Below are 20,601 nucleotides of genomic sequence, written 5' to 3' on the forward strand. Positions count from 1 at the left end.
CATTGGATCTTACAGGAGATGAAAGTTTGTTTTTGCTATTATAGCCAAAGATGAACAATGAATATAGGATGTATGTTAATGCTCAAGATAACCTTTATTAGTCCCACAATGGGGACATTTGCAAAGCTGTGTCATCTTGGGTTATGTTATCATCTTAGTAATTCAATACCATTGTAGCTCAACTTTTTGTCCTCACGTACCATTGATGCTTAATGGTTATCTTTTTCTTACATGTCTATCTTAATGCTTAAAGTACCTAGAGTCGGTCCGCCCACTAATGGATGATGAACAGTTTAAACGGATGAAGGGACTAGCTAAGGACTTTGAGATGAATCTGGGTCCTAGACTGCAATGGTACCTAAAACTGAAGTCGTGGTGGGCCTCCAATTATGTGAGTCAAAAAGAATTATTCACACAGTTGATTTTGTTGTTGTTGTTGTCGTCAAGTAATATTACGTCGTTCCTTCCTTCCATGCATCACCACAGGTCAGTGATTGGTGGGAAGAGTATATTTACCTTCGAGGTCGAGGGCCCATCATGGTGAACAGCAACTACTATGCGATGGTAGGTAGTCTCACTTGAGTTATTTGTAAAGTGTCTAAAGTCTGAATAGAGAGTTTTGTTCATTCCCAAATCATACCAACTTGGCTCTGTGAATTCTTAATACGCTGTGTCAACAATGTTGATTTAACTTTTGAAATGAGTTGACCACAGAATCCAGACCTTAAGCTATTGACGATTTTGGGATTCCGCCACAGTCGTCAAACTCTCCCATCATTAATACAAGACTTCGACAATCGCATAATTTGGTTTCTCGTCTTTTCTTCAATACATAAGCACATCTCATGACAAGTGTGCGATCCCTCTTCTCTCCTCAGGACTTCCTTTATGTATTCCCCACTTCAATTCAGGCTGCCAGAGCAGGTAATGCCATTCATGCGATCATGCTGTACAGGAGGAAGCTGGACCGAGCCCAGATCAAACCAGTAAGTATGGAGCAACGTTTTTCCGTTCTCGCTTCTTTTACTCCATTACCTGTCAGTTCAGTGCAAAAGATTTACTTTCTAAATGATTCAGTAGTCAAATCAATGCTACTTTAGTTTATGTTTTCATGTTCACAATGTTCTATATACTATATATTCTATTCTATATATGTCATTTTCAAGCTCACTGATTGTGGAGCACGTTACTGGCGTACAATTTTGCTTGTTTGAATTGAGACTGTCCTGATTACTGGCAAAATGAGGCATTTTTGAACTTCTCCTTCTGTTTCTTCAGCGTGCAAGTGACAGAGTGAATTGTAATGATTTTCCTGAAAGATGTAGTGCCAGCTTTCCCTTAACTTATTCCTGTCCTTTTTTTTTTTCCTCCAACCCGCATGAAGCCTATTTACAAATCTCTCAAATCCTGATGAAATCTTGGCAGAATTTCTAAAGTGTATTTTGTGAACTCACACTGACCTCAGCTGCGAAGACCCACTGTCTCCATGAATCTGTACAAATTCCCATGCATGGGCTTGCAATGTTACACACTCACATTCAGTTGTCTCTGTTTTATTGTCTTGTCCTTTCGCTTTGTCGGATTCTGCGTTAGATATACTTGCTGGCAAACAAGGTTCCTCTGTGTTCGGCTCAGTGGGAGCGGATGTTTAACACTACCCGCATCCCAGGTTTGGAGACAGGTAAGATGAGGGCACCTGTGCTGTGCCCTCTGAACCATACCCTTCCCTGTGACCCAAGTCATCGCAATGGCACCAGTCATTGGAAACCCGTGACTCCTTGACTCTTTCTCAACAGTAAAGCCCTGAAGCTATCTAATCTCTTGATTGGCTTTCATAGCTATTACTTCTAAAATGAATGAAAGTCATGTGATGTATTTATTTCTGAAAAGTATTAACATTGGCGATGTCAGGGCTTTGCTGTTGGCATTGAACGGGTTGGCCACTGGTTTCTGGTCCCTATTTAAATCCTCTCCTCTGGCAGCCTTCTGAGGTTCCTCCTGCTGCCTTCCAAACCAATCGTCCTCATTTCCTCTCCACCTCATTCATGCTTCCGTCCCTGTAGGTGTGTGTGTCTGCTGCTCTATCTGGATTACGGTGATTTAGAATGTCATCTCAATTTGTTTGACTCTCCCCTCTTGCTTTTCAGCTCATGCTCCTAAACACTATTCCCATGTGTTCCGCCCAATACGAGTATATGTTCAACACCAGTCGTATCCCAGGTGTAGACACAGGTAGAGTCTGCAGTGTTCCCGCCGCCACGCTACTCTGACTGTATTTCTCCTTGGGACATTTTGTGTGTCTATGGAAAAAAATCTGACCAAGTAGAATTTGTAACATGTGTTCCGCTCTTTGCACACGTGGTGAATAATTTGCATGTGGCTGAAGTCCTGGTTCTGTGTATAAAATGGCGGGCAAGACCTGCAAGACCAAATATCCTGGTAACTGTGATTAATGAGAATTAACATACTTAAGTGCATATCGCTAAATTGGAAATTGAGAGGTGGAAATACTTTCACAGCCTCCTTATTAGTTGTACGTTGCCTTTACCTACATGACCTGTTGTGCCGTTTTCATGGTATGAAATCAGTTAGTTGGTGTATTTTGGTTCATATTGAATGGCATGCCACAGTTGTGTCATAATTATTTGACTGCACCTTGATAGCCACATCCCAAAGGAGCTTTACTGTGTCGGATTGAGACGCGTTAATTGTGGAAGCCGCTTTCTTAGTTTTGTTTCATGGCGTGTTGTCATAGGACTGTGGCATTGAAATAATGCTCACTTAGTACTACAAAGCCCAAACGGTGGCGAAAAGAATATGCCTCACTCACACCGCTATCACGAGACAAAACTGTCGATGTGATGCAGCAGTGACTCACTGTGCACTGCAAGCTCAGTTTCCTGGTTTCCGAGCTGACATGGGCTTCCTCTTGTTTGTTCTTCCGCGGTTGCTCATTTTCTTCAGGTATTCATGTGTTGTGTGTTCAGAGACGCACTTGGGTAGACGTCAGTCTTTGACCTATTGCTTTTTGTCAGTTTTAACCAGTCTTACCAGTCTCTTGATGCCCTTAGTTTTTGTTTTTTTTTCTTCCTCACTGCACGGTGCCTACGCTTGATGGACAATTGCTGCTTCCCAGTGATAAAACTGGGTACTATGAGATGTACTATTTGATATGGGCAGACATAACGTTAAACCTCTTTGTCGTCTTCGCCATTGGTGTGTCATTCTAACGGTTAACGCATAGCTAGGAGCGGCTAAAAACACACTCACGTTAGTTACCTTCTTCTTTTGCTACATGCTATAGTCCATCTCTAAACTCTCAAAATGTGTTGCTGCACTCACTGTCCTCTGAAATAAAATGTGTCTCCTTGTTCTTCAAGGGTAGGTTCGATCTGATTGATGTGTTAGTGTATAGTTGTCTACATATTATTATTATTATTATTATTTTTTTTTTTTTTAAATGGAAACGTGTCTGTCCCAATCGGAGGCGAGTAGAGCTGAATCGAGTCAGTATGGTACGGTGGTGTAGTGAAATGCGGCATATGACGAGAGTAGATCGCAAGTTTGTGTGTGGTCCCACTTGCACAATGATGCCTTCAAAGGCATTTAAAAGCATTGTCGTCGCCATTCTGATGATTCATTTGAACTTCAGCAGCTTGACTACACGCCCAAATATATTGAGTGACTGCAAGTTGATGGACTGATTATGATTATTACTAGGTATTTGTGGTAACAAGAAGTGAAATACAGTAGGCATACCTAATAAAGTGGCTGGGGAGTGTATATTCACTAGCAAGTACTTTTAATGTCAGGACAGTGATTGAAATCTGAGAGGGCACAAATGAGATGATATGCTGGATTCAATTTTTATCCATTATAAAAGTACTAATATGCTTTGTAACTTGAACCGCCAATGCATGAATCTAATACAGTCGATTATTCTAATATCCAGTCCATGTTTTTCAAAGAAAAAATAGTTGAATTTGCAGTTGGCACGCAAAACCTGAAAAATGGCCTCTATCATGGTTAAATGTTTGGTTAAATCTGAGGTGCTGACCTTGTCTTATCTGAAATATTTCTTAAATAAAAAAAAATTGCTGGTTAGACTATGAATTAATGTAAGGATTTAATGTTTTAATGGTCAATAAATGTTTTTTTTTAGGTGCATTTTAGAAAAGAAGATGGGAGTCAGTTGACTGTACAACAAATTTATTAAGTTTACTGTTAAGTACAATTAAGTGTTCCTGGTAGTCGGCACAATAAACATTTAAATTGCTGGAGGTGAGAAAGGAGAGCAGACTAACTAATCCGCATGTGTAGTAAGTGGTTGGTGTTTGAGGGTCTATTCCAAGTGTAGAATGGGAGGGGAAAAATATGTGAACCCTCTGGAATTTCCTAAATTTCTCCATAAATTGGTCATCAAATGTAGTCTGATCTTTACCTAAATCACAAGAATAAACGGACAGTCTGCTCAAACTAATTGCACGCAATATGTGTTCACATTTGTATTGAAAATAACAAACACAAACATTCAGAAGACAGAGGGAAAATGAATTGAACCCTTGGGTTGAATACAATTCTTTGGCAGCAATAACCTCAACCACATGTTTCCCGTACAGTAGTTGCAGATCAGATGCGCACAATGATCCGGATGGATTTTGGACTGTTCCTCTTGCAGTTCAGCTCGATTCCTGGGGTGTCTGGTGTGACGAGCTCTCTTGAGGCCTTGCCACAGCACCTCGATCAGGTTGAGGTCAGGACTTTGACTGGGCCACTCCAGAACATGTTTTCTTCTTCTGAAGCCATTCTGTTGTTGATTTGTTCTTCTTCTTCGTTTTGGATCGTTGTCCTGTTGCAACCCTTTGAGCTTTACCTGTTGGACAGATGGCTTCAAGTTCTTCTGCAAAATATCTTGATAAACTTGTGAATTCCTTTTTCCGTTGATGATAGCGGTCTGTCTAGGCCCACATACCGTGATGCTTCCTCCAGCATGCTTCACAGTTGGGATACGGTTTGGACGTTTTTCCTCCACACATGACGACGTGGGTTCCTCCCAAGTTGTTCACCTTCGGTTTCATTTGTGCACAGACTATTTTGCCAATATAGTGTCATCCAAGTGCTCTTTAGCAAACTTCAAACGAGCAGCAATGTTTTTTTTTTTTTTTTTTTTTTTTTTATAGACCGCATCTGCTTCCTCCTTGCTGTTCTCTATTTCTATTGTTTAATGTTTTACTTATGGTAGATGATTCAACAGAGATGTTGGCACGTACCAGTGTTTTGTGTAAGTCTTAAGCTAACACTTTTTTTAAACCTCATTGAGCATTCTGCGCTGTGCTCTGGCAGTCATCTTTATAGGAGGGCCACTCCTTGCAAGAGAAGCAACAGTGCTAAACTGTCTCCATTTACAGACAAGTTGTCTAAACATGGACTGATGAACATCAAGACATTCGTAACCCAAGTCAACAATTGTAATTCGTAGGTCTTTTGAGCGAGGCATGGTACACATCAGGCAGCGCTTCTTCACTTGAGACAATTCTAACCTGGTGTGTGTTTTCTAGTGGCCAGAGCAGCTTTAAGCCAATCGAACTCATTGATTGGACTCCAGGTTGGCTCACACCGGACTCTGATTAGCTCTTGGAGAATACGTAGCCGAGATGTTCACCTGCCTTTTCCTCCTTGTCCTGTGAATGTTTGTAATTGTCATCAAAAACATAATTTGTTTGGGTGTGGTATTAGTTAAAGCACATTCTGTTTGTTTATTCTGATGATTTAGAGGAAGATAAGCTGACGTTCTAAGGCGCATTTATGCAGCAATTAAAGAAATGACAAAAGGTTTTACATACATTATTCCTCCCACTGTATGTGCTCTCCCTCGTTTCGCCCGTAACACGGTTTGTAGCTGTTTGAGCAGTATGAGCATCACAAAGACAATATAATTTAGTATGCATTGAACATACTAAAACAGGTTTGTCTCGACGTTGCACAGTGCTGTTCAAACAAGCTTTGCATCCAATGCTTCCATGTTACATCCTCCTTCCTGCACGTCCTCCATGTCAAGCCACTTTTTCACTCAGGTAGTCCCTTCCTTTATCCATTAGATTAGCCAATGACTTTATTTCCCATTAATGTGATGTCAGTTAAAGTGATTCATGTGTTTAAATTATGGCAGTAGATGTTGTTTCCAAACATGTGCGGCTGTCTTCATCGGTAAGATTAGATTCACCGTTTGGTGCATTCAGAAATTATTCTGCTCCCATTTTATTTTTCCATGTTTATGTTGCAGCTAAAATTGGTGCCCGGAGTATCCCATTAAGGACTAGTTTCTTTCGACAGTAATTCTTAAGTTAACAGCTCTCATTTATTTTCATAATCTATATGGCCTCAATGGGAGTAAAATGTACCTGTCTGCCTAATGCCTAAGGCCAGAAATGGCAAACTCGGAGCAAAAAATGTTTAGGTCAAAAGTCCCGAGCTGCTTTCATTTAAGAATTGTGGAGGGCACTGCAGTCTGGAACCCAAGTGCAGCAAATACATGTAGCCTTCCCCAGATCTGGGCCATCCCGAATCCATTTTTTTTTTTTTAGGATGCTCCTTCAAGACTCGGGCTTGAATTTTGCTCTAAGATGCTTTTTTTCAGCTGCGGAGCCTTATACAGACGGGTATGTACCTTTCGAAATCATGTCTGATCAATTTATTTGAAAGCAGGTGGTCTCCAATCAAAGTGTACAAACATCTCAAAGATTACAATAAGGGTCTGAATACTTTTTGAATGCACTGCAGATCGAGTTGGTCTTAGTGAGGCTGTATAGAGTGCGTCGACAAACTGCTTTTCTTTGCCCTGCTGCACCTTACCATTGGTTCTTCTCCCCTAGATATCCTTCAGCACACGAATGAGAGCAAACACATAGCCGTGTACCACAAAGGTCGATTCTTCAAGGTGTGGATGTTTTACGATGGCCGTCTTCTGTTGCCGCGGGAGATCGAACAGCAGATGGAGAGGATCCTGGCTGACAAGTCTGAACCCTTGCCAGGAGAGGAGAGGCTCGCTGCACTCACTGCAGGGGAAAGGTGCATGCGCGGCAGCCGCAGTCGATTGACATCAGCACAATTGACATTGTGCTTTGGAGAGAAGAGTGCATGTGTGAAAATACAAATCGATTTAGACCACATTGTGATTACAGTACACTCAGTTGTGTCCAAAATAATAGCTGTATTTAATTGCGCTTTAAAAAATTTTAAAAATAGCTTTTAATCTAATTGCTTGTTTCCGTACATACAAATGCACTCACTGGAAACACAGCCCATTCTATTGAAAATCAAATCATGACAAAATATCAATTTGTTACTCGTTGACAAAAAGTGAAGACAAAGCAATATAAGGCTGTTGGAAAATGAGGTTTTTTTCTTTACAAACTCAAACATACAAAGTATTAACTTTCCAGCTTTTGCCTTGTTGTGAATTATTAAACAAATATTTAGTTGTATAATCTGTGAGTTACTTCGCATCTGTGTTGCATGGCGCCGACCAGCCAGGAGCACTCGGACTATGTCGTATTCCACAAGGAGTCTGCGATTCTTAAAGATGATGGATATAAAGCCAAAAAGTGACATGCGCATAAGTGGTTACAATTTGCTAGAACACATTAGCTGGTGAAAATGTTTGCGGACAGGATACATTTGTACTCGTGTTATTGTTTGTAACAGATTTAGATTTTGTATTTTGTCTACATTACTTACAGAACGAGTGACCAAAATTGCACTTATTTTAGTGGCTTAGTTATTAAACCTCTCGTGATGTCGCCTCGTGCTGCTGTTTGCTTCCCGTCCATTATCTCGGTGCAGGACCCCTTGGGCAAAGTGCCGCAACACCCACTTCAGCCGTGGCAAGAACAAGCAGTCTCTGGACGCCATTGAAAAGGCAGCCTTCTTTGTGACCCTGGATGAAACAGAGCAGCGGTTCGAAGAAAGCAGCCCGGTCAAGTCTCTGGATAGTTATGCAAAGTCTTTGCTCCATGGAAAGTGCTACGACAGGTCAGAAAGATGAAGCCAAACAAAAATATTGGATGCAGCACATACCCGTTGACGACACTGAGGGTATTTCTCCCCCATTTAACTCAGGTGGTTTGATAAATCCTTTAACCTGATAGTTTTTAAGAACGGCACCATGGGTCTGAATGCTGAGCACTCCTGGGCTGATGCTCCAATCGTTGGTCATCTGTGGGAGGTGTGTCATTTCCTTTTGTTGACACGCCTGTCGAGCTTTTGTGTTTTAAAAGGCCTCGGTCTTTGTCGCAATGAATAAGTAGGAATGCTTGACCTGAAATATTCTTTTCCAGCACGTGCTCTCCATGGACCCATTTAAGCTTGGATATACTGAAGACGAGCACTGTTGTGGGGAGCCACATCCCAACCTGCCTGCCCCCCAAAGACTGCAGTGGGATATTACTGATGAGGTAGGCTAAGCTATAGGCGGGGGTGCGCATACAGTGGCTGCGGGGGGTATTCAGACCCCTTCGAGTTTTCACTCTTTGTTATATTGCAGACATTTGCTAAAATCATCTCAAGTTCAATGTTTGCCTCATGAATGTACACACAGCACCCCATATTGACAGAAGCAATTGAATTGTTGATATATTTGCAGATTTACTAAAGAAGAAAAACGGATATATCACACAGCCAAAAGTATATTCAGACCCTTTGCTGTGACACTCATATGTTGAACTCGGGTGCTGTCCATGTCTTCCGATCATCCTCGAGATGGTTCTACACCTTCATTGGAGTCCAGCTGTGTTTGATGACACTGATTGGACTTGATCAAGAAAGCCACACCCCTGTCTATATAAGATCTGACAGCTCACAGTGCATGGCAGAGCAAATGAGAATCATTGAGGTCAAAGGAACTGCCTGAAGAGCTCAGAGACAGAATTGTGGCAAGGCGCAGATCTGGCCATGGTTACACAAAAATATCTGCTGCATTTAAGGTTCCTAAGAGCAAAGTGACCTCCATATTTTTTTTTCCCCCACGAAGGAAAAAAGAATGTTGCTAGAATGGTCGGAAAAGTCACTAAATACAGCGACGATATCTCCTTAAGTTGGCAACGCTGAAGACGAGTCGTTGCTCTTGTTCACTTGCACTGCCAACACACGTGCACATTGGAATAAAAGCAGCACATGCTTGACATGTTATTTGGACTTCATAAAGGGTGCGAGGGCCGGCCAGAGAGCGTGGCCCACGGGCACTGCTTTGCCAAGGTGTTCTGCAGTGCAAGTCTTTAAGTTCATCCGTGAGGTCGGTGGGTCAGGAAGAAAAGGAGCACCAATAAAACCACCTCTGGTGCTCATTTGAAAACCACACCAAAATTGTTCTCCGAGCTCCTGGTTGTAGTTTAGATTTGCATTACCATAGGACTTGGCTCCCCCTTGCGGGTCGTGCTAACTACTTGCACCAGTCTTAGCGACACTGATAATTGCCAAAAATATCCGCTCACCTGCCTTGACTCACGTATGATGTTAAGTGATATCCCATTCTAAATCCATATGGTTTAATATGATGGTAATCTACCCTTTACTACTATAACTGCTTCAACCCTTGTGGGAAGGCTTTCAACAAGTTTTAAGGAGTGAGTTGATGGGAATGTTTTCCCCATTCTACTAGGAACGTATGTGTCACTGTCTACTCGAAATCAACCCAAAGGCGTTCTGTCGGGTTAGGGTTAGGCAGGACTCTGTGCAGGCCGGTCAAGTTCTTCCATTCTAAATTCTCTCATTCATCTCTTTATGGACCTTTCTTTGTGCACCGGTGCACAGACATGTTGGAACAGGAAGGGGTAATCCCCAACCTCTTTGACTGTCCAAAATCTCTCGGTCTGCTGATGCATTCAAAGTTCCCTCCATTGGAGCTCAGGGGCTAATATTTTGGACATTCCCAACTTTGTGGGAACACTTTGGAGATCGCCCCTTCCTGTTCCAACATGACTGTGCATCAGTGCACAAATCAAGGTTCACAAAGACACGGGGGAGTGTTTCACGCGGGTGAACTTGACTGGCCTGCACAATCCTGACCTCAACCCTATAGAACACGTTTAAGTGAGTTAGAACGGAGACTGAGAGCCAGGCCTTCTTGTCCAACATCGGTGTCTAACCTCACAAATGTGCTTCTGGAAAAATTGTCATAAATTCCCATAAACGCACCCCTAGACCTTGTGGAAAACATTTTCAGAAGAGTTTAAGGTGTTATAATTGCAGAGTCAGCCTCACAGTTCTGAGGACCCGGGTTCAATCCCCGGCCCCGCCTGTGTGAAGTTTGCATGTTCTCCCGTGCCTGCGTGGGTTTTCTCCGGGCACTTCGGTTTCCTCCCACATCCCAAAAACATGCATGAATTAGAGACTCTAAATTGCCCGTAGGTGTGCATGTGAGTGCGAATGGTTGTCTGTTTGTATGTGCCCTGCGATCGGCTGGCAACCGGTTCAGGGCGTACCCCGCCTCCTGCCCGATGACAGCTGGGATAGGCTGCAGTACGCCCGCGACCCGCCTGAGGAGAAGCGGCTCAGAAAATGGATGGATGGATGAATGAATGAATGGATGGATGGATGGATTAAGAATGGGATGCCACTTAAAATTCATATCTAAGTCAAGGCAGGTGAGGACTACCTTTGGCAATATAGTGTATATGCCAAGAGCAAAAGAAACTTCCATTTTATGCTAATTCAATAGTGTACTAAATTTGTTGTTAACTATGTTAAGCCAAGCATGTTGCCTTTGCTCTTGTTTTAGTGCCAAGGGATCATCGACTACTCTCTGACAGTTGCCAGGACTCTGGCCGATGATGTGGACAGCCACATTTTCCCCTTCAATGATTTTGGCAAGGGTCTCATCAAGAAGTGCCGTACCAGTCCCGATGCCTTTATCCAGATTGCCCTGCAGTTGGCTCATTACAGGGTTTGTACTTTCAACTCCCTGAACTGAAATAGTACAATACGGTGCAATAATAGAACACTGTCAATTCATGACTTTTGGGTAAATGTTTTTTTTTGTATATTTAATGCTGTATTTTAGCTATGCCCCCCCCAAATAGCCATATCTTCTACATTCATGAAATGAGGGTGGCGCTAAAACGAAAACAAGACCTAATCAACAGAAATGAAAATAATGTAATGTTACAAGAAATAGCTGAAGAGCTACCGATGCAAAGTCAACATTTTAGAAGACAGATATAACAAGAATAAAGCCATCATTTGTCGGGAATGTCAAAATTCCCACACAAACATTTGCACAATCGTCTCTGTACGGATGATAATGTGGGGTTCAAGTGGCAACCTGAGTGTTACTGGGAAGGAAAAAAAAATAATTTACATTTCAGATTTTAAAGCAGCCCAATCAGCGCCTCTGATATACTCCTGTACGTACATATTTGCAAAGAAAATGCTCGTCTCAACTATTTCTAGATTTTGCATAACTACAACAACACAAGTTTACGTTTGCTTAATTTAGACTTCATTCTAACAATTCTGACCCCGAGCCGCCTCAGTGGTTATTGTGATATACATGATATTTTATGATGTTATATTATAGTTTCACTGAAGACCCCTAAAGATGCAGCATGTCCCCAATGACGGTCACATGTCCTTAAAATTCCAGCAGAGGGCAGTCACAACGACGATAGGCTGATATTAATAGCCATTGAGCCAAGTTTTGTCAGCTGTGGATTTTAGGAGGGTACTTATTTTATATTTTTGAAGTTTAAAAAAAAAAAATGGTCTTAAATAAACTAATAGGATAACATCCTGAATTTCATGTGACCAAATAGGACAAAGGCAAGTTCTGCCTGACCTACGAAGCCTCCATGACTCGTTTGTTCCGTGAGGGCCGAACCGAAACGGTCCGTTCCTGCACCACCGAGACGTGCGCCTTCGTTCATTCCATGATCAGAGATGAGACTGTAAGAAACCGCTTTCTTTGCAGTTGCTTCTCCCATTAGATATGACCTCGTGCCTAAGCAGACCCACAGTTCTTGTCGTCTCTCTCAGAGAGAAGAACGTCTGAAGTTGCTCAAACTGTCAGCAGAGAAGCACCAAAACATGTACCGCCTGGCTATGACTGGCATGGGCATTGATCGCCACCTCTTCTGTCTCTACGTGGTTTCCAAATACCTGGGAGAAGACTCACCCTTCCTCAAGGAGGTTTGTATCAGGTGTCAGGACTACAGCGGACGGTCAGACGCTGACTGCAGTTCCTTCCAGATTCAGACTGTTCAACCTTTAATTTGTCCATATTTTTTTTGTCCCCCCCATAAATTTGTGCCATCATATATTCCAACTAGACAGCGAAATGTAGTATTTAGCAGTTGTTCTGGGTGGGAGTTTGCATGTTTTCTCTCCGTGCTTGTAGGGCATTTCCCCAGGTAAGCTCGCTTTCGTCCACGTCCTAAAAACGTGTTCGGTTAATTGAAGACTAAATTCTCCATGCCGTAGACGTGAGTGTGAATGTTTGCAACTGGCAGGCAACCACGCCAGGGTTCTCTGATTTAAGTCAAATTCAGATTTTGTTCTATTTGATCCACTAACAATATAGCAAATTCCAAATACATATAGTGTCATTTAGAGCATTTGTGTAAAATGAAAAAAGTTCAAAAACTGAAAAAGGCCCATCATTTTGTAATTTTTTGTATTTATTTTTTTGTGGGTCTGATTTTTTTTTTTTTTTTTTTCCCAGAGCTGTATATAATTTCCAGGTCTTTTGGTTTTAGGTCCTGTCTGAGCCGTGGAGACTCTCCACCAGCCAGACGCCGTTGCAGCAGGTGGAGCTGTTTGACCTGGTCAGACACCCCGAGTATGTGTCATCTGGAGGCGGCTTTGGACCGGTAGGCTCTCACACAACTCAGTGGAATCTACTGAATGCCGATGATTGCAGAATATAGCGAGATATTGGTTCATACAGATTGGGATGAACCTAACGTGTCTTTTTCTCCTCTCGCGTAGGTGGCTGATGATGGTTATGGTGTGTCATATATCATCGTTGGAGAAAACCTGATCAACTTCCACATCTCCAGCAAACACTCCAGCCCAGAAACTGTACGCTCACTTGTATTTTCCTCTGGTGATTCTTTCCGTCTTTAATTTGAATTGAAATGTTCCTATTTGTTTTTGGTTTGTTTTTCTTTAACAGGACTCACACCGCTTTGGTGGCAACATCAGACAAGCCATGTTGGACATGCTCAACCTCTTCCGGCTTGAGAACAAAGCTTCCGAGTGAAGGGCTTTCTCTCTGGTGGATCTAAAGACGTGTATTCTTCCTGAAGCTGTACAGAATCAAATATAGGGTCGGGTTATTTTCATTCATTTTACAGGAAAACAACTGCATATTTGAGATGCATTTACAAACCTGGCTTTCATTTAATTTGTGAGGTGTTTATGTGGACTGTAGGCATTTGGCATATTGTGGATTGTAATGGCGTTTGCTACAGGTAGTGCGCAGATCAACGTTTCCCTTCACAGGACTGTGCGCACCGGTGCCTTCGTGATGATGAACCATTTGTGTAGAATGGGCAGAAAGGGAGGAACGGTCCGACCGAGCTAACATCAGTTTTATCTCCCTATATCTGAAGCACTAAGCCGTATGGAATATTTAAGGTTTTTACGTTGCGATGTAGCGCAAGATCGTTTGCTGCTTTGTTCCTTTGTTTGATTTCTTATTAGGCCTTCTTTCACGAGTTGCAGTTGCACATGACTGTCCTGTCAAACTTGAGTTGTTGCAACTCAACATCGTGCTGATCGTCCACCGTTTCAAAACTCGCGATCAGGGTCGGGCCAGTGAGCGAGCACGATTGTAGAAACCATTGCAGAAGACGGCCGTTTCCGCCGTTCGGCCCCATGATGCCTTTTTGAATCGTGCCCATTCTATGAACTTGTTGTGTTTGATTGTATGACGTAGCGACAAATGTTTGTCTTCATCCTCAGGTTTTGCTAGCGTGGCGTAATATTCTAGCGGCAAGCTTTTATTTCGAGCGTGTACATGTGCAGCAGCAGTTGAGATGCAGTACGAAAAAAACGGTCCCTCGCATATTCACGGTGCGTGCCACAATTGTTCATTAACGAGTACGTCGTTCACTCCCAAGAATGAGATGGTTTTATCACGCGACATTAATTTCAATGGTTTAGTTGTCACATCGTGGTGTATAGTTGCAACTCATCACCCATGGAACACAAAACGGGGTTTGTATATTTCTCCAGTCCTTCATGAAACACCCGCACGGAGCGGTTGTCTCGCATAGGGCTGCATTTCTTATGTGTATATGTTGTCAGTACATTTTATTTATTTGTTTTCCAAGTTCGAGCGACGCACAACAAATGGATGTAGACATGCATTTTTACCACGCCTCTTTACTTTTCTGGTTTAAGTCTATTTTTGACGGCCTTTGCCGTTATGTAATTGTATGATTTATCAGTACACCGTGTTCACACTGCTACATGGTTTTTGAAGATATGATGCTGTATAGGTTCGCTTCTAATTTAAGGTCAAATTGATGAGCAGCTGGTGGATACCAAAACAAGTTTTAACAATAAAGTGAATGTCAAACAGCTGTATGAGAACTGGGTATTCGAGTCTTTTTTGTTTGTTTGTTTCAAATCAAGTGAGCGGGGATGTCACTTTTGCTTTCACCTTAATCATACAATACATGATTTGGCATTTTATACTGAACATTAGCCATAGTAGTCACCAGCTTCTAAAGTGAAGATGATCTGGAAGGGCTTTTTTTTTTTTTTACAAAGTTATATCCTTTTTAAAAAAAGATTTCCATTGCTGAATTATTTTCAGCTTTTCCACTCATCAGTGATGACAACCTTACATCTGTTAGCTTTTTTTCCTTTGCAGTTTATTAAACGTTGCGTTTCTTCATTGACTTTTTGCCTTTTCCTCTGACGCCTCATCACATGGTCGCGCTCGCAGCACCTAGGTTTTCCATACCCATTTGGGAGAGTCCTGTATTATAAGTGTCCCAGGGCAGGTTCAGCCAGTCACTCATATTGAAGGAAGATGTTTCAAGGCGTCCCAAGGTGACAGATGTCCAAGGGGGGCACAGGCAGGAAGTGATTACATGGCGACAGTTGTCTCTGGAGCTCCTGTCCACCGCGTGGCCAGAGTCGCCTTTTCGCTCTCACACCCCCGCCCCGATGTCACCCTGGCCTGGGCTTTCCGATAGCAGGCTAATATTTCAAGACCGCATACCTGAGGTCCGCTTCCTCCTTTCGTTTTTTGGGAAACGTCTGTTTGGCTGATTTAAGAAAGTTTGGGGGGGAAGAAAAATAAAAAGAAGGCCTCGCTTTCATAGCCAAATTCATGTGTTTGCAGTTTTGTTTACCTAAAACAATGTTTATGCTGACCCGCAATGACCTCGGGTTATTGCACCTTAGGAAAACAACACTGCAATCAAGAAAGGTTAAACAAATCCTTTTAAGCCCCCCCCCCCCCAAAAAAGTCCCCCTATGAACTAGAACTCCAATTGTATACTTAATTGGCGTGCTGGAAAAGTCATTTGCTTAAGAGCAGAAACTGAAACCTAAAGCCTTGACTTGCGCTTTCTAAAAGTAGACTTTGAGAGATGTGCGGCCTGCACGTGTCACCCTCTTAATTCATGTACTGCTTTTGCTCCGTCAAAAGAAAAAGGAAAAGGAGGTGACCTTGTCTGTCCTGTGTTTTCAAGGCGATTCACTCCTGCTTGGCGCCAGGGTGTTCCACCACAGTTGGCAACCTTCATTTTTGCTTATGCTGGACAATTTGATTGTATTTTCTGGGCCCTCTTGGACAATAGTTGGGATATGCCTAGTTGCGTTGAATGTTACATGTAACGAAAATTAATTAAACGTTAGTTCGCAGTGGTTATCTGGAAGAAGTTATGTTGTGTGCTGTCTTAATATTATTTTGGAGATTACATGCAACAAGATGGTTTATTCAACATAGAGTGAGTTAAATGAACTGTTTACATCATGCTACAAAGGGCTTAAGGGAATTGCACCGAGGAACCTCCATTTGTCTGCTTTCTCATGTCTTATCTAGTTTTTTTTATTTAATTTTTTTTTTTTTTGAAGTGCCTTCTGAATGCAAGTGATTAAAGCCGGGGTGTAAATGGAGAGTGTGAGCTTGTTTGTTGGCACTGTGGGACCACGCGTGACTCCAGCCAGCTGCACCTGTCTCAGTGTGGGAGAGGAGCGAGGCCCCCTGGGCCCCAGGGGGGAGGGGACCCAAGACCGGAGGCGGGCTCAGTGGAGATTGGGATAAGTGAATCCTTCCCAATGAATGCTCCCTTAACTAACTAACTAAGATTTTTTTGGGATTGCAAGGAATTAGTCAAGATGCAAAATCATCAGCCATCTGATATGTGATGCGGGAGATGTGAGCTTGCTGACACGCGAAAACACAGAGTACAATTTAAAAACAGGTGCAGCAATGAATATTTGGTTATACACTCAGAAATCTCATTACGCACACCTTCACGTGTGCTAACACAGTGGTGTCGAAAACAGTACAGCATACAGTACAGTGTTGTCAAAAAGTATTGCCCCCCCCTTCTCAAATTGTTATTTTACATACATTCCATTTACATATTATCCCCACTAGCGGCACGGTTGACAACTGGTTAGGACACCTGCCTCACCGTCCTGAGGACCCGGGTTCAAATCTGGCCTCGACTGTGTGGAGTTTGCATGTTCTCCCCGTGCCCGCGTGGGCTCCGGTTTCCTCCCACATCCCAAAAACCCGCATAGTACCTCAGTTGAAGACCAAATTGCCCGTAGGTGTGAATGTGAGTGCGAAGCCATGTTACGCATGCCTCAGTTTTAACAGACTCAAACGTATTTGAACATTTGACATGATTGTAAATAAAACCGATTATTTATTTTTGTAATACTTGAAAAATCATTAACAGTCAATTAGCGCTTGAAGCCGAGAGCACATAGACCTTACAGAAATGAAAAGCATGCTCCATTCGTTTGGGATCAGATCACTGACTTTGTCATTGAAGGATATTCCTCCTTTCCTTCAGTTGCTTTTCACAGTAACTCGCAACAATACGACTGAAGTGAAGGAAAACACCCTCACGACATCAACTAACATCAAGTAGGAACACGATTGCTTTCGATACTTTTGTATCAAACTGTGTATTGTCCACTGAGTGAATGCACGGACTGCTCCATCAACGCAAACGGGAAGACTCGAGGTAGTAAGAAAATGTAAACTTTATTTGCAAATTAGTCATTCTAGATTCTCTGATTTACAGAAGAGAAAAAAAACCAACAACATTTGTAATGGCACAGTCATCGTAATATGTACATTGCTGATACTACAATAATCCAGGCACTCGTGTTGTCCAGATTAAATTAAGGCGTGAACGGCAGCATGTCCGCTCAGTCTGTAGAGCAAATAACAAAGCATTTCCTGCAGTTTTTACAACCCCAATTCCAATGAAGTTGGGACGTTGTGTTAAACATAAATAAAAACAGAATACAATGATTTGCAAATCATGTTCAACCTATATTTAATGGAATACACTACAAAGACAAGATATTTCATGTTCAAACTGATCAACTGGATTGTTTTTAGCAAATAATCATGAATTTAGGATTTTATGGCTGCAACACGTTCCAAAAAAGCTGGGACAAGGTCATGTTTACTACTGTGTTACATCACCTTTTCTTTTGACAACATTCAATAAACCTTTGGGAACGGAGGACACCAATTGTTGAAGCGTTGTAGGTGGAATTCTTTCCCATTCTTGCTCGATGTACAGCTTCAGCTGGTCAACAGTCCGGGGTCTCCGTTGTCGTATTTTACGCTTCATAACGCGCCGCGCATTTTCAATGGGAGACCGGTCTGGACTGCAGGCGGGCCAGTCTAGTCCGCGCGCTCTTTTACGACGAAGCCACGCTGTTGTAACACGTGCAGAATGTGGTTTGGCATTGTCTTGCTGAAATAAGCAGAGGGGCGTCCATGAAAAAGATGTTGCTTGGATGGCAGCATGTTTCTCCAAAACCTCTATGTACCTTTCAGCATTAAGGGAGCCTTCACAGATGTGTAAGTGACCCATGCCACGGGCACTAACACAGCCCCATACCATCACAGATGCTGGCTTTTGAACTTTGAATCCATAACAGTCCGGATGGTTCTTTTCCTCTTTGGCCCGGAGGACACGACGTCCACAATTTCCAAAAACAATTTGAAATGTGGACTCGGCGGCCCACAGAACACTTTTCCACTTCGCATCGGTCCATCTTCGATGAGCTCGGGCCCAGAGAAGCGGGCGGCGTTTCTGGGTGTTGTTGATAAATGGCTTTTGCTTTGCATAGTAGAGTTTCAAGTTGCACTTACGGATGTAGCGCCGAACTCTATTTACTGACATTGGTTTTGTGCAGTGTTCCTGAGCCCACGCGGTGAAATCTTTTACGCATCGATGTCGGTTTTTGATGCAGTGCCGCCCGAGGGATCGAAGGTCACGGGCATTCAATCTCGGTTTTGGGCCTTGCAGTGATTTCTCCAGATTCTCTGAACCTTTTGATGATATTCTGGACCGTAGATGATGAAATCCCTAAATTCCTCGCAATTGTACGTTGAGGAACATTGTCCTTAAACTGTTGGACTATTTTCTCACGCACTTGTTCACAAAGAGGTGAACCTCGCCCCATCTTTGCTTGTGAATGACTGAGCAATTCAGGGAAGCTCCTTTTCTACCCAATCGCGGCCCCCACCTGTTCCCAATGAGCCCGTTCACCTGTGCGATGTTCCAAACACGTGTTTGATGAGCATTCTTCAACTTTCTCACTCTTTTTTGCCACCGGTCGCAGCTTTTTGGGAACGTGTTGCAGCCATAAAATTTCAAGTTAATGATTATTTGCTCAAATCAATGAAGTTGATCAGTTTGAACATTAAATATCTTGTCTTTGCAGTGTACTCAATGAAATATAGGTCGAACATGATTTGCAAATCATTGTATTCTGTTTTTATTTCTGTTCAACACAACGTCCCAACTTCATTGGAATTGGGCTTGTACTTCAACGTAGCACAGCATCGCTGCAACGCATTAGAGTGGGAACTTTGCAGCTCCTCAGGTAAATGGCTCGGCGGGAATATCACAGTTTATCCATTGTACATTCATTGTTAGGAGCGATTAAGACATCGATGTGTTGCACTAAGACATACGGTGATTGGATAAGATTCAGCAGACCTGAGTGTTGATACAGTAAACGGGGCAGTCACAGAAAATGTTGTGGTAAAGCAGACAGTCCGTCTGTATCTCCACATCATTTCAATAAAAGCCAAAAGAATACCATCGAATATGTTGTGTAAAGCATTGTGTCATTGTGCAAAGGTGACTACTTCTGTAAATGTGATTAAGATTGCAAAACAGCAAGACTATACAAATCATGAGGATCATTTCCATCGAATGTAGTCCAGGAAGCAAATCAAAATAAAAAAAGTTTACTGAGAGAAAGAAATGAATGTGTTGTCAAGAGAGGAAATGCAATTCGTCAAGAGGGCCAGTGAAACCCAGTTGTTGTCGCTTCTGTTGCTCTGGACAATGGATGATGAAATCAGTGAGGACGTTACGTGACCACGACTGAGCCTTACAAATATTTTGCCGACCACATTTACATCCACACGAAGGCAGTCCAGAAATCAAATACTCATAAATCATTACAACAGCGACGACTATGGCCAGGATAGCAAACAAATTAAGATAATTATGAACGCACTAACCGGAAGCTAGAAAAGGTGGTGGCTTTTGCCAAATTTCCTCCACAATCTAATAATGTATCATTGACACAGTCTTTACGACGATGACGAGTCTCACTTTTGACACTGGAAGAGCGTTACTACAGTGAATATAAAATGTCTACACATCCCCTGTTGAAATGCCAGGCTTTGGTGATATAAAAAAAGGAGACCAAGATGAATCATTTCAAAAGCTTTCCGACTATTAATTGATCTGTAACTTTTGCAAATCAATGAATTCAAATTGCTTTTTGAGTGGGGAAGTAAAAAAAAACAAAACAACAACTCAGATCATATGGTTGCACAAGTTTGTACACCCTTTCATCATTCAGAATAACCAATCACATTCACACTTACAGTATGTTAAACTGCACCATTTTAAATGCCTCTGATTAACCTCAAATACATTTCAGATGTTCCGGTAGGCTTTTCCTGACAAACCTCCCCAACAACGCGGGATAACGAGTTACGGTCCGATGAAACAAAGGTTGTAATACTTCCAAAAGGTTTGTCACGAACACAACACTGCTCATCAACAAAAGAACACCGTACGTACATCGAAGCGTGGTGGTGGCAGCGTCGCGCTCAGCTGGATTTAGGGCTATGGGGACATAAAAGACGACTATTAAATGCCCTCGCTGCAGCAGGTTCGAAACAAGTTCCAATGTAGCAGATATATTCCAATGTTACAATATCAACGGCTTGGCCTCAAGTTCATGTGGCCTACAGTACTACGGGACATTCGGATGTCAACAGAGCGCTACACTGATACAATTAGCTTCAACATGTTGATATCTTATTACATGAAGCGCTAAGGGGTTGTTATACTCCGGCGTGCC

General features: G+C 42.4%; 1 protein-coding gene across 3 annotated transcripts in view; it reads left to right on the top strand.

Annotated features, from left to right (window-relative positions):
- The window catches only part of cpt1ab (carnitine palmitoyltransferase 1Ab (liver)), a 24,896-nt gene extending 10,307 nt beyond the window's left edge, over window positions 1–14,589 (top strand). For 2 of the 3 annotated variants that reach the window (XM_061676625.1, XM_061676624.1), the window contains exons 6-19: window positions 254–391; window positions 487–564; window positions 879–986; window positions 1,594–1,681; window positions 6,873–7,068; window positions 7,843–8,031; window positions 8,119–8,224; window positions 8,337–8,453; window positions 10,775–10,939; window positions 11,808–11,939; window positions 12,028–12,180; window positions 12,747–12,860; window positions 12,979–13,071; window positions 13,166–14,589. In XM_061676625.1, the coding sequence (XP_061532609.1) occupies window positions 254–391; window positions 487–564; window positions 879–986; window positions 1,594–1,681; window positions 6,873–7,068; window positions 7,843–8,031; window positions 8,119–8,224; window positions 8,337–8,453; window positions 10,775–10,939; window positions 11,808–11,939; window positions 12,028–12,180; window positions 12,747–12,860; window positions 12,979–13,071; window positions 13,166–13,252 (1,764 nt within the window). In that variant the 3' untranslated portion in view covers window positions 13,253–14,589. Of the gene's footprint in view, window positions 1–253; window positions 392–486; window positions 565–878; window positions 987–1,593; window positions 1,682–2,147; window positions 2,233–6,872; window positions 7,069–7,842; window positions 8,032–8,118; window positions 8,225–8,336; window positions 8,454–10,774; window positions 10,940–11,807; window positions 11,940–12,027; window positions 12,181–12,746; window positions 12,861–12,978; window positions 13,072–13,165 lie in introns of all 3 variants that reach the window. The other variant, XM_061676626.1, reaches the window with a different exon arrangement.
- The last annotated feature ends 6,012 nt before the right edge of the window (window positions 14,590–20,601 follow it).

The sequence above is a fragment of the Phycodurus eques genome, chromosome 5, assembly GCF_024500275.1.
Source record: "Phycodurus eques isolate BA_2022a chromosome 5, UOR_Pequ_1.1, whole genome shotgun sequence".
NCBI lineage: Eukaryota > Metazoa > Chordata > Actinopteri > Syngnathiformes > Syngnathidae > Phycodurus > Phycodurus eques.